General features: G+C 35.1%; 1 protein-coding gene across 1 annotated transcript in view; it reads left to right on the top strand.

Annotated features, from left to right (window-relative positions):
- UNC13C (unc-13 homolog C) overlaps window positions 1–14,738 on the top strand; it is a 593,765-nt gene that overhangs the window by 574,575 nt on the left and 4,452 nt on the right. The window contains exons 33-34 of the mRNA XM_029952367.1: window positions 12,154–12,246; window positions 14,274–14,433. Coding sequence (XP_029808227.1) covers window positions 12,154–12,246; window positions 14,274–14,433 — 253 coding nt within the window. The remainder of the gene's footprint in view (window positions 1–12,153; window positions 12,247–14,273; window positions 14,434–14,738) is intronic.

A 14,738-nucleotide genomic window follows, 5' to 3' on the forward strand; every position in this document is an offset into this window, starting at 1 on the left:
TTCTGCTTTTAATAAGTTCTTAGTTTTTATTAGAATTGCATTTCCAAATGGGCTTTGGATTCTGTTAAAAATAAATTTTTTAAGCCTTTGGGCTTCTGATTAAAATTGTAATAAATCTATAAATATGCAAAATAAGTGATATCCTTAATATATTTTATCTTAATGTTAGAGATATATTTTTCTTTTATTTATAATTTTCTTTTTATGCTGGAATCCAATTTCATATTGCCATCACATTTTAATTAGGTTTATTTCAGGATATATATATATATATACATTTATTTTATAAAATGTATTTTATAAATATACATTTATTTTTTTGCTTTGACAATGTTATATATTATCACCCAAAATTATATAACTACTTGTTTCTTATGATTTTTATCTCATCAAGTTCAAAAAATTCAAAGCAAATAATTTTTGAATTATATTAGTTTTCACAAGCATAGTATTTCAAAAAAAATTACTGTCTCCATTTCCAAGAGCCACACTATATTTTCTTTTTAAATCACTGCCTTCATATACATTTTTAGATCACTGGATTTATTCTTATTTTGCTCCCAATTTTAAAGCAGGTTTTTAATAATTAACATGTGGATATATTGGCTATTGTTTTAAAATGAATATTCTTTATCACATTTAGAAACCATCCTTAAAATCTAAATTATGTAAGAGTTTTTATCATGAATGGGCACTGAAATTTATCAATTTTTTTCAGAATTCATGAGATGATTTTTCAGTTATATTTATTAGGGTTTTAGTTTGAACAAACCTTTTCTAGTTAAAATAAACTGTTCTTGCTGAAAGAGTTGCATTTTGTCAATATTTCATTTAGATTTTTCTAGTTATATGTACAAACTAGTTTGGTGGGGTTCTCTTTACATACTCTTCACTTTTAGGTTTTTATCTCAAGGTAATATACACATAAAATTAATTAGGGAGACTATGATTTCTCTACTTAAAAACAGAATTGAAAAAGGAAAAAACCCTTATAAGCAGACATTATTTACACAGAAGGCATAAGCAATTTGTAAACTATTAGAATAAGAAGTTTTAGTAATATTGCTCCTTACAAAATCAACATACAACCTCAACAGCATTCCTTTGCACAATTAATAGACCATAGAATATGAAATAAGCTACAAATAATTTAAAATAGAAAAAAATACCTACAAATAAATTTAGTAAAGTATATATGAAATCTCTAAGGAAAAAATAAAATTTTATTCAAGGTAATACATAACTAAATAACTGAGTAAATGGAGAGAAGTACTGTGCTCATTTACTGTAAAAGAATATCATCAAAGTCCCAATTTCCAAATTAGTCTATAAATTCAGTGCAATGCCAACCAAACCTCAATAAGAGACATAATAAAAGATGACTACTGAAATGGTGTCACTATTTTGTTACTCTGTTCGCTATAGCAAGATATTGGAAACAAATAAATCACTAATAGGGGAGTACATGAATAAATAATCATCTATTCATAAAATGACATAGGTAAAATAAGTGAACTATAGCAACATCTATTAAACCTCTAAAACCATATTGACTGAAATAAAGGTGTAGAATCATACTGGTAACACCATTTAGAAATATTTTTAAAACCTATTAATTTATATAATATATATAAATGCATAATATTTGTGTATTGATCAATAAAAATATAAAACATTTAAGGAGTAAGTTCTTAATTATTTTTAACATTTATTCATTTTCAAGAGACAGAGTGTGTGAACGGGGGAGGGGCAGAGACAGAATCTGAAGCAGTCTCCAGGCTCTGAGCTGTCAGCCCAGCGTCAGAGGCAGGATACAAACCCATGAATGAGCCACCCAGGCCCCCTTAAGGAATAAATTCTGGGAGCGCCTGGATGGCTCAGTTGGTTAAGCATCCGACTTTGGCTCAGGTCATGAACTTGTGGTTCATGGGTTCACGCGGGGCTCTGTGCTGACAGCTAGCTCAGAGCCTGGAGCCTGTCTTCGGATTCTGGGTCTCCCCCTCTCTCAGACCCTCCCCTGCTCACGCTGTGTGTGTGTGTGTGTGTGTGTGTGTGTGTGTGTGTGTGTGTGTGTGTCTCAAAAATAAGTAAAAACAGTAAAAAAAAAATATTTTTTAAAAAGGAATAAATTCTGAATCCATGATCATGGAGAATGACGGCAGAGAGCAGTATTCTTGGGACCTCAACTGTTTTCATAAGACTTTATCCCTTTTTTAAAAGCTGCAAATCAAAATAGAGATGTAGATCATAATAAAACCCCAGCATTATAAAAATAATGTATCATTTTATAGTTATTCTTTAGAACATCAAACTTATACTTGAACCATTATTCTTAACCTTTCTTTAACATTTTGTAACTTTGTATATGTGGCAAAAATTAATTGAGTACCTCCCACATATCAGGCATTGTGTTCGGCACTGAACATTCGTGACAATGGCAAAGATCTTTTCCTCACAGAGCTTATATTTTGGCGGGCAAGACAGACTAGAACCACATAAATAATGTATTGCAACATCAAAGAAGTGCTGTGAAAAAAATAAAAAGGATAAAAACTCCATCCAGTCTCTTAGCGTTCCAGCTGTCTTTAATAATGAAAGCAGTTCCCCAAAGACACTTGGTAGGGAAAGGTTGGCAACTAACTGCCATGTTGCTCTCCTTGTTTATTTCTTCTATTTAATAATCTTGTTTTGCCTTTTATTAATCTTCACATAGTAAAAAAAAAAAAAAAAACCCTCAGGTGAACTTCAGCTCTAGTTTTGTAAACTTTCTCTATAATTTTAATTGTTTCTCCCCAGGATCTGTCTTCTTATTCTTTCATTATTGCTAGGGTCACGTCACTTTAACACAACATTGAATAGAACTTGTGCCATTGCTAATACCCACAACCCCAAACTCCCAAAATCTCTATAATTAAACTGCCATGAGCATCTTTAAGTTGCCACAAAGCAAATTTTTCATAATCACCTATTACACAATAGTTTTAACTATTTGAATTCAGTTTTCCTGGAAAGATGGCAACTTGCCTTTGTAGCTATTACATTATAAGAAGAACGTAATTCTGTGTAGAAGCCAGGCATAGATCAATATCTATTTAATTTGATAAGGAAAATCTCCAGTGAGTATGCCCATAATTTCATTATTTCACCACTGACTCACCCAATATTCCAACATTAGAACCAAGAGACAAACCTTTGAAACTGACATTCCCATTTAAGAGTTCATTTTTCCCCCCCAAACGTTTATTTTTGAGATAGAGAGCACACATGCCCAAGGGGAAGTGGGGGAGGGGCCAAGAGAAGAGGAGAGAGGATCCGAAGTGGGCTCCCTGCTGATGTGGGCTCCATGCTGATGGCAGCCAGCCTGTTTTGGGGCTTGAACTCAAGAACCTGTGATCACAACCCGACCCAAGTCCAACACTCAGCCGACTGAGCCATCAGGTACCTGTCCCTGCCAGGTATTGTCTGCCCTCCTGTTCAATCCACACATCATCCAGACTTCTGTTCTTCCACCTCTTCATGGAGCTTCTTAATTTATGAGACACACAGATAGGCACTGGGAAAATAAAACTAAGAAGACTATGACTGCCCTCATAAATTCAAATCTAATAAGGGATATGTATCCATTTGATATCCATCTGATCGTTATAATAAAATATATTCTTGTATTTAAATGGTGCCAGTATTCATTGCCATACTTTATACAAAAGTTCTCCAGTCTTCTTCTGAAAAAAATAGATATCTATATATAAAATATAAAAATGTTCTTAGCTCTTGATTTTTTGGACATTACTTTGTTTCTTTCACACATTAGAAACAACTTGGCTAGATTCAAAATTCTAGGATCATAGACTCCTTCATAACTTTGTAGGCATTGTTTCATTTCCTTCTGAATTTTATTTTTTGAGGAAAAGTAAAGGCCAGCTGAAATTCTCTCCCATTTCTTCTAGGGTATATTTCTTCTCCCCTTCTTCCTGCTTTCTCAATCTTGTTTTTCTTCATCCTCTTCTTTTTACTCCTCCTTTTGTCTCCTTTTTTCATCTATATATGTTTTGTGCTTTATTAACTTTTCTGAGTCAAACTGAATTGTTTAAAAATTTAGAATCCTTTAGTTCCTAAAATTTACTTTTATTATGGCTCAAATTTTTATTCTGGTTCCTTCAGGAACATTATTTCTGTTATACTAGGGTGCTTTTTTCTTTGAGTCCTTGAGATATTGTTACTCTTTTCTTGTATTATAGATTTTTCAGAAGCCCCTTATTGAGTTTTAAAAGTTTATTCATCTTCAAAGATGATGATATATTCAGATAATACATTCAGGCAAACTAGTGAGATAAATAGCCACATCTCAACAATATTAGAGATACATCCAACATTTAAAGCTAGGGGTGCATAGATCAAATAGTTCCCAAGGCCCTATTTAGTTCTAACATCCTTCCATTTTAAAAACTATTCATATGTTTTAGTACCAAAATGTATATATATATTTTTTTTTATTTTAGAGGGAGAGAGATACAGCATGCATGTGAGCAAGTGGAAGAGGGGCAGAGGGAAAGAGATCATCTTAAGCGGGCTCTACATTCAGCACAGAGACTGACACTGGGCTCAGTCCCAAGAACTGTGAGATCATGACCTGAGCAGAAATTAAGAGTCAGATGCTAAACTGACTGACCCACCCAGGTGCCCCTCAATCCTAAAGTATTTCACGTTAAGATAACTAAACTTTCCAAAACAATTCTACCAGGTTACCCAACTAGCAGTGACTTAATTCCAAGATTTGACACTTATCTTAAATCTTATTAATCACTGATGAATTTCACAGCAACACACTTCTTGCTATACCTATGGAAACTCACTGATGTAAAGCGACAATATAAGATGTTTCGATCAGAAGTAAGTTTAAACATAGAGCACAGAGATCTAAGAAACCATATTGTTCCAGGAAGCAAAATTAATTTAAATATACATTTGAATAATTACTGTGGAGTTTAATGGGTAAAATACTAGGTTGTTTAATATAAAAAGTTGCAAATGCGAGCTAAATGCTATCATATAAGAACATAAAATCTTAAGATACCCAGATGCTATCCAACTATATAGTATGGTGTTTATCTTTGATTTCACATCTTTACTGCATTTTAGTTCTCCAAGATTTTAAATGCCATGAAGCAAAACAAAACAAAACACTAAGACCTTGCTATTTCCTGTTCAATGTGAGAAAGGGGTGGGGAGGGGAGAAAAGGTATTTAATAAACATCACAGCATGGAATATATTGTACCCAATAAACCAGAGATCTGAAATCAAATCCCAGTTTTTCCTTTTAGTGATTTAGCCAGGAAACATTTAGGCCCCAGTTTCACTACCTGTAAGATGTACACATTATCTAATATCAAAGCAAGATCTTATACCTAAAGCACTTAGTACAATGTCTGCCACACATAAATGGTCACAACTTGTAGCCATTATAATTACCATTAATTTCTTCAAATATGTATTAAACACTGTGGAGTTAATCAGCAAAGATCAGAGAGTAAACAGGAGGAAAGCCCAAGAAGGGAGAAGAGGAGGATAGGGATTCAGGTCAATAAGCCACTTCCTGGTTTATTCAACTCTGCCATCCTTGATGATGTCTCTCAATGTAACTCGAGGGAGGTGGGCTACTCCCATCTGGGGTCCTAGACCTGCCAGCTCTGATATTCAATTGTGACATTGCTAGATGGCTGTCCCTCATTAAGTCCTCATGCCTCCTCTTTCAAAGTTCCAGCAAAGATCCATCTAGCAAATTCGAACTCCCTTTAGAGAGGCTTAGGCAGTTTAGTTAACATGTAGGGGTCACCTGAGAAGCTGTAATATTTTTCATCTAATATTTTACAGGGTGCTTATTGGGGATGTGAGGGTAACTATCAACTTGAAATGTCACATGAATAATCATTACTAAATACCTATAATATTATTTATTCCCTCCTAGAATATGCTAAAACTACGGAGGATGAGAAACTAACTGTATTATAGAGTTAATTGTCTATTAGATAATTGTATAACATAATCTGATAGTAGTCAGGATCTTTTATCCTCAAAAGCTGCTCTTCTAAAAAGGACTTCAAATAAAGCAACCAGTTCTTTCATCCTCCACCATTTGTTAATTCACATAAGCTGTACTAATTCCTGAAGTGGAAACCCCTTATGGAATGTAGCTAGGAAGGAAAAAAATCTGCAAAATTAACTACATTACCAGGCATAACCTGGTTGCTAGGGAGTGGTATCAACACCTGGCCATGAATTCAGGACCTGGAGTCCTAAAGTGGCCATCATGAATAGCACAACCATTATAGCAATAATGGCAATAATGAAAACCCCTTTTAAACTAGTTCCTTCCTAATTCCACTTGTTTAAGGTTGTGACACTAATGTGATACTTGCATTTCTCAAGCCTGTGTTTGACTTGATTAAGCAGTACATTTCACATTTTGTGTAAGAAAGGAAATGTATATTTTTAGTCTAGTAAATGTTTCCACCCAGGCAGTTTCACAAAGTGTTCAGGAACTGCTGAGCACTTAAGTATGATTTTTTTTTTTCCTTCCTAATGCAAGTGTCTGTATCTCCTTAGGAAACACACAGCATGTACAGGTAGAAGAATGAAGAAAACCAGTTTGTAAAAGGGGAAAACTTCTATCTGTACATTTAGACAGTACCTTTTAAAAGGTTTTAGGCAAGTTTCTTAAGCTGTTGTTTTAACAGAATATATTTTTCCTCTAAGTAAGGGCAGCAGACAGAAACTGAAAGTTTCCTCACTAGAATTTTATATTTTCCACCATATAAATATTTCAAATTCTATAACAACACAATTAAGGACTTTAAATTACCTTGGTGATTAGAAACTCAGACAAAGAAATGACACGTCCTGTTGAGTGCTTTGATGGAAGGTTTTGCTCAGTTACAAATACATTAAATCAATAACTTGCCTGACCATCATTTCATGGGCAAAAATGAGCCGCTGCTGCATCACTGCTCAGAGTATAAAGTTTTAACCACAAATCCAGGCAGTGAGTGATCAAGCAGTGATCCTTAGTGAAACCAGAGGCAAACATGCAACCTGGATGCATTTTCAGTGTTGCTCAGAGGCCTTTTCTCATCAACTGGGATTTCAATGGGAGTTGAAAAAACAAACCAAAAGCTTTTATTAATCAAGAAAACTCATTTCACCAGAGTCTCAGTTAAAAAACAGTTTCACATTATAAAGAGGGAGTTTTCCCTAGGAGACATTTGAGGGCTCTCAGTGTTGGCCATCTCTATTCTATTCAACCCAGAAAGTGTTCCTGAAGAAAGGAAACGCCCGAGGTTTGGGCAGAATGTCCGTAACTCTGGAGTTCTTTCCTTACAGTTCTTGATCTAAATAGCCATAATCTCCATGGAGTTTTTTCCAAAATTTTTGTATGTGGGCATTATGTATCAATCTTCAAGGAATTTAATAACTTTGAAATATTCTTTTACTAAGAGCTGAATTATCATAATAAAAATCATTTACTAGCAGCTGTTAAATGCAAGGCTCAAAATAGTCTATATATAGTTTTAATTATCTCTTCTTAACCTCACCACAATGCTGCCAGGTAGGAGGTTTTATCCTTACTTTACAAATAAGAAAATGAAAGTTCATGGAATTTTAATTACGTGTTATCTCAGTGACTGAGAGCATCTTCATAATCAAGTCAGTCTGATTTCATTGCCCAAGTTTTTTAGTATTTGAGGAAATCAAGAATATACCTACAGATTATGTTTAGGACAAAAAATGAAAATATTTTTATAGTAGAGATGTTTGGACAGGGCTTCATAGGATAATGGATAAAGGATGTTCCCAACATGTAGATTGTCTTGGTGAAAATATGAATAAAGTTTTCAAGAATTAGGCTAATGAGAACAGCATGGACCAACAACTCAGATTAACTAAAAGGTCATCAGAAGCATCCTAGGAGGGGCGCCTGGGTAGCTCAGTCAATTAAGCGTCTGACTCTTGAATTTAGCTCAGGTCATGATCTTATGGTTTGTGGGTTCAAACTCTGCATCAGGTTCTGCACTCATAGTGTAGAACCTGCTTGGGTTTCTCTCTCTCCATCTCTCTCCCCTGCCCTGCTCACACCTCCTCTCTCTTTCAAAATAAAATTTTTAAAAAAGGCATCCTAGGAAAGCACTGGGTTTTTAGGACTTGATACATGGTACAGTGAGATGGAAGTGTGAGTCTTCCCAGACGAGAATGGAGTGATGAGAATGATCCATCTTTTACTCAAATGAGAGCAATTATTTCTAAAAATAAATCTGTGCCACTCATGGCCAGAAACTTAAGAGACTTCTCAGCAGCTCTGGGATAATATCTAAACACTTCTAAATGGCATTCAAGATACCAAGATTTTTTTTTTTTTTTTAAGATTTCCTCTTGCTACTCCTTTATCTATGCTCCATCCTTACTGAACTACCTGCAGTTTCCAGGATGCACTATCCTGTCTTATGCTTCCATACATGTGCTCATGCTATCTCCTTTAGCCCCTGTGTCTGAAAGATGAATTCTAATTCAGGCTTCAGGAGCCTTCTTCAGGATTTTCCCCTCCATAAAATCCCTAACAGTAATAGCTGTTGGGTAGTTAAGTGTCTATATTTTAAGCTCTACTCCTCCCCCCTCCATGACTGTCTCATTGTTCCACAAAACAAACTATTGGGAAAACATTGAAATCATTTTCATTAAAGTTGTGAGCAAATCAAAAACATTAACTCTGTTAAGCAAAGTCCCAGCAGGTATCAAATGACACATCCAAATTTAGATTATTTGGAAAGGACTTAATAGAGAAGGTATGTAGAAAGGTATGGGCAGGAGATACAGAGAAACCAGAAAGAAGAGTGAACTTTTGAACTACTCCTTGCATTAACAGTAACAAGGGAGGAAGAAGCACCTAGAGCCAGGAAAAATATTGTCACCTAGGGAGGGCTGCTTGAGAGGAATTGTGATATTTGGTTGCAGAATTTGGCCACCACAGGGTGAGTCCACAGGAAAAAGACTAAAGAAATAAATATCTTCTCCTGTCTTGTTAGGGCTTCTCATTGGCCAGATCCAGCTAGACACTAGAGTGTAGAGACACCACTCAAATTGCCAGAGAGGTGTTAAGGGCTGAGGGCAGAGTGGAGAAGGGTGGAAAATGAATTTGTTAAGTTAAATGGAAGTTAACAAGTGTTATGCCCAGATTTTTAATATCATTCCCCAAAACCAGAAACTGCCAGGGAAACCGAGTCACGCATGCAAAAGCAAAGGGCTTTATTACGAGTTTAGGCTGGCCGGGTCTAAGCTTGGGCTCACAGACTTTACTGGTGCGGTGGATCCATGCTGAGAGCCCCAAACAAATGCAGGGTAGGGCCTTTATGGCTTTGGGAAGGGGGAGTTACAGGAAATACAGTGATCCAATCATTATTATACAATATTATCGACAGCAGATTTGTCCAATTACAACATTTAGAGTGTTAACCAATTACAGAGTAGACCCAGGACCTTCACATAGGGTGTAACTAGACTTCTAGGCCTGCCCTTAGAAATGTTAAGGGTGTTAGCTGACCTTTCCTGATTGGGTGTTACAAGGGTGGTCCCTCCTGCCTGGGGCAATGTGTGCCCTTCTATTGTCTAATGATTCTGAGAAACTGACACTTAGGCCTTCAAGGTCAGAGGGAAACTTGAAACCTGTCAGAGTCAGTTTGGTTCAGACCTGGGTCCTTACACAAGCACTTGTATTTTTAACACTATCATGGAACCATGAATTTAAGGAGGTAGTCCTGGCACACTGTGGCTGGCTCAGGTCATAATGTCTTCTAATTCACCAATTCTAAGTCACCAGTTCAAAAGTGAAATGATAGCTTGCTGGCAATTCTTAGGTTTAAGAGTATTTCTCTTGGAGTTGTCTTCCCTTCAACTCAGGTAAAGAAAGCATTTCCTATCCTCCCCTCACTTTCTATCTTTCAATCCTTTTATTATCAAATGAATGGGATGGGGAGGGAGTTGTGGTGAAGTCCTTGTTGTGAACTAACTCTTAGCAGATCTTGTTGAGATGTTCTGGCCCAAATCAGTGATTCTCTGAAGGTAGAAATTGGGAGTCTGTTAGAACTTTTATTTTGAACTTTCATCATTAGCCATTTATTTTACAAAATGTAAGATTCCTGTTAATCTCATATGTTGCATATGAGGGGATAAATTGTTCAGCTCTCTATGGGATAGTTCATGGATTGTAAGAATAAATATTGTTAAAATATGCACACTACCCAAAGCAATCTACAGATTTAATGCAATCTCCATCAAAATACCAATAGCATTTTTCACAGAACTAGAATAATACTAAAATTTATATGGAATCACAAAAGACCTGAGTAGTCAAACAATCTTGAAAAAGAAGAACAAACCTGAAGGTATCACAATTCCAGATTTCAAGATACAATACAAAGCTATAGTCATCATAATAGTATGGCACTGGAACAAAAATAGACACCTAGATCAATGGAACAGAATAGAAAGCCCAGAAATAAACCTCAATAATGTGGTCAACTAATCTTCAACAAAGCAGAAAGACTATCCAATGGGAAAAAGACGGTTGCTTCAACAAATGGTGTTGGAAAAACTGGACAACTACATGCAAAAGAATGAAACCAGAACAGTCTTACCCCATATACAAAAATAAACTCAAAATGTATTAAAGATCTAAATGTGAGACTTGAAACTATAAACATCCTACAAGAAAGCACAGGCAGTAATTCCTAGGATAACAACTCTAATAACATTTTTCCAAATATGTCTGCTGAGGCAAGGGAAACAAAGCAAAAATAAACTATTAGGACTACATCATAATAAAAAGCTTCTTTAGAGTGAAGGAAAATGCAACAAAATGCAAGAGCAACCTATTGAATGGGAAAAGATACTTGTAAATGACAGAGCTGATGAAGGGTTAGTATCCAAAATATATAAAGAACTTACACAACTCAATACTTAAAGATAATAATAATCCAATTAAAAATGTGCAGAAGACATGAAGAGACATTTCTCCAAAGAAGACATATCAACTTATAAGTAAGAATAATAAGTATTCTTTATAGTTTATAATAGCAAAAGATATGGTTTAATAAATTAATATATATTCATATAATGGGATAAAGGCCAAACATTATTTTAAATGTTTTAAATATTTTAACGTTTTAATTATTTGTAAACCTTTCAGTGATTCATTTTCATGCAAGTATTCATTGAACAATTACATTGTAGTTAGTGCTGTGAAATCCCAGGCTATATTAAAGAACAAGGAATAGCTTTATACATACTGAAATGGAATAATCTTCATCATATAGTTTTAGGTGAAAAATAGAGGTCAACTACAAGATAGAACATGTGCTCCTATTTGTGGGAAAGAATACATATGTTCATGGTGTTAATAGATGTGTATATATTAAGAGGTTGTTGTTATTATCCCTATGTTACAAATAAGAAAACAAACTGGAGACAATGGTAAATTCTGATCAGAGAACCAGCAGTGGTATAACTATGATTTGAATCCAAATTTATCTGACCCCAAGTCACAAGCACTTTCCAGTATAGCATTTTACCCTTGACTAACCTTTACCAGGGGAGATTGACTAGGCCTTTTTATTCCATCCATAGACCTTGCAAATATACATTATAGAACTTATCACAGTGTATGGCAGCAATGTGTTTATAGGTTGGTCTTCTGGACTACTGCAGACTTCGTGAAAGCAGGTGAAGTTCTACAGAGCCATCTTTGTGGCCCCAGTGCCTTGGCATGGCATGTTGTAAAATAGCTCTTAAGTCCATTAGCAACAAATAGAGCCTAATTAAGTGCCTAGTAAGGCAACTACAAGTTCTTCTAATGATAATACTACTAACAGGGTGTCTCATGCTATCTGTGGAGCATATGAAATTTTAGCTCAGTGGGCTACATATGATTATACCACAAATCTATATAGCGTATTAGTGAACATTTATCAATATCTATTATGTGCTATTAATGAAAAGAACCAATCATTTCCATGAACACACTTTAAAGTCTCTAATACAGAAAACGTGCATGTCTGTTGTTAAAGTAGCCTGAAAGTTCGAGCCACTAAATATCTGCTTATTTGCAGGTCGCCCCTCCAAAGATTCAGTGGGTCAGATTTCTGTTCACGTGGACATCACCACTACCCCAGGAACTGGAGAGCATAAAGTCACTGTAAAAGGTATATATTGCATCCAGATACATCAGTCTAGTAGACTTTAACCTTTGCGATAATATAAAAAATAAATTTTTTTTCTGAGGTTTATTTTTAAAAATACTTGATGATTTTAGGGCAGCCTCACAATTTTTCACGAAACTAGAACTTTTGATCTAAAACTGAAAAAAAATCAATGGCACAGATACTTAGCCTGTATTATCTGAAACATCTAAATGGTTTAAATACACTGGAGATTACATGTCAAAACTATATACATTGATCATTTTCTCTGGAAGATGCTAGGGTATACATTGAACATTGCTGCTATGGTTGGCTCCTTAACTTGTCAAATTTCATGTTAGGTTAGTATGTTCTTACTGATGAGATTTTGGCATGATGGTGGGTTCATGGGGTCCAGAGCCAACAACCAAGAAAGAATTCTTGAAGAGGTCTCTGGTGCAAAAAAGTGATTTTATTAAAGCACAAGGACAGGGCCAATGGGCAGAAGGAGCTGCACTACAAGTGTGGGGGGTGATCTTTTTATGGAGTTAGATAAAGTCCAGAGAGAGTTTCCAAAGAGACTTTCACTTGCTAAAGACTTCCTGGAGGCCTAGCTGTTGTCCAGCTAAGGTGGTTTTTCCCGTTAGCAAGTCATTAACATTAAGACCTTACTTATTCCTGGACCCTGGCCTATTGTTTACATTTTTCTGGTAAACTCCTGGAGACTCTCACCAGTTTAACCATTTGTGGGGGTTTTGTTTGTTTTTGTTTTGTTTTGTTTTTGTTTGTTTTTGTCCTTTCTTGTTTTGGGGTAGCTGGGAGTGTCTAAGGAATATCATACATGCCCCACCTGGGGGAGGGGGTGCTGTGAGCCTGCACTTTGCCCTCAGCTTGCCTCAAGCTCCCTCATCATTACTATTCATGTTACTTATCTATTCACTTTTTCTATGTGATTTCCAAAACTGACTTTTTTTTAAATGACTAGTTCGATCTATTGGTTTTACATTACAAAAATACAATCTGAATGCTGGGTGAAATTTAAAGGTTAATATTTGGTTCAATAAAACCATATTCTCTATATTATAGACTTTATAATAGTCTATATATATGTAATATATATATAATAGTCACAATATCCATCTTACTAAGATCCACGTCCTTGTAATACAATTTAAAATTGCATTTCCTAGTGTATGTTCGGATTATGAAAATAACACTGCTGTAGTCTATAAAAGATTATGGACAGTATTGGTCCATGGGAATGCCTACCTATACACACAAGTCTTTAAATATTTTTCAAAGATATTTTGACATCTACGTATCAAGTGCCCAAAGTTTTATAAGCCTTCTACATTAACTATTTTACTTATAATATACTTTAAGATATTAGAGGATGAACAAAAGTAGACATATGAGAATGTACATTGAAGAATTATTTGTGATGGCTGATAATACAAAACAGCCACAACATTTACAGTAAGTGATTGGTTAAATACAGAGTGGAATATCCATATGGAATATTTGCAATTGGAACATATATAGTTAGAAAGCTATTCATGATAGATTTTAAAAATATAATTATATGTAAGACTGCAATACATTGATGCCATTCTGTATCCATTTACTCTGACTGATAAATTTATAGATTTAATCTTAATCTATTTTCTATTTCCTGTATATTTTCTAGGCATTTTATGAACATATCTTCATTTTTCATGTGAAAAACATCACATTTTTACTTAACCAATAGAGCTTATTTAACCAAGAGGAATAACTTTTCATTAGTAACAAATGTCATTTGAATTACAACTTTTTACCATACCAATGCCACACAGCTTAGAGCTCAAAGGTAAATTAAGTACATTCCAGAGAGAAAATTGTTTTTTCTTCAAGGATATTTTCTTATCAATGGAGTAAGGGCACTATTAAGTGCCAATTATGGTTTGATACATCATTTTTTTTTAAATTTACTCTGAGGACCAAAGGGGAGCCTAAGATTCCACAGATTTGTTTGCTAACATTTAGTATTTCTTTCCTTTTTTGGTTTTTAGTGATTGCTATTAATGATCTAAACTGGCAGACCACTGCCATGTTCCGGCCCTTTGTGGAAGTTTGTATACTGGGACCCAATCTTGGAGACAAGAAGAGAAAACAAGGCACAAAGACAAAAAGCAACACGTGGTCACCAAAGTACAATGAAACATTTCAATTGTAAGTATCACCCGACTCACCTGTTCAACCAGGCAATAGCCGTTGTACATCTAAAACGTATTGGGGGGGTTAGGGTAGGAATGGCACTAAGGAAAGCAAAACCTATAGTTATTAAGTACTCCTGTTCATCTCTCATCTCAGGCAAATTAAGACAGCTATGATTTTACTTGCCTTCCACTGCTCAACAGCTGTTCAGTCTGTTCAGTGTCTACCATGCATCAGGCAATATTCTGGGAGTTTGGTGTATATAACAGGAGATCTCTTTTCTAGAAGCGAGGAACACATGATAAACAATTCACAAATAA

Source organism: Suricata suricatta, chromosome 9, assembly GCF_006229205.1.
Source record: "Suricata suricatta isolate VVHF042 chromosome 9, meerkat_22Aug2017_6uvM2_HiC, whole genome shotgun sequence".
Taxonomy (NCBI): domain Eukaryota; kingdom Metazoa; phylum Chordata; class Mammalia; order Carnivora; family Herpestidae; genus Suricata; species Suricata suricatta.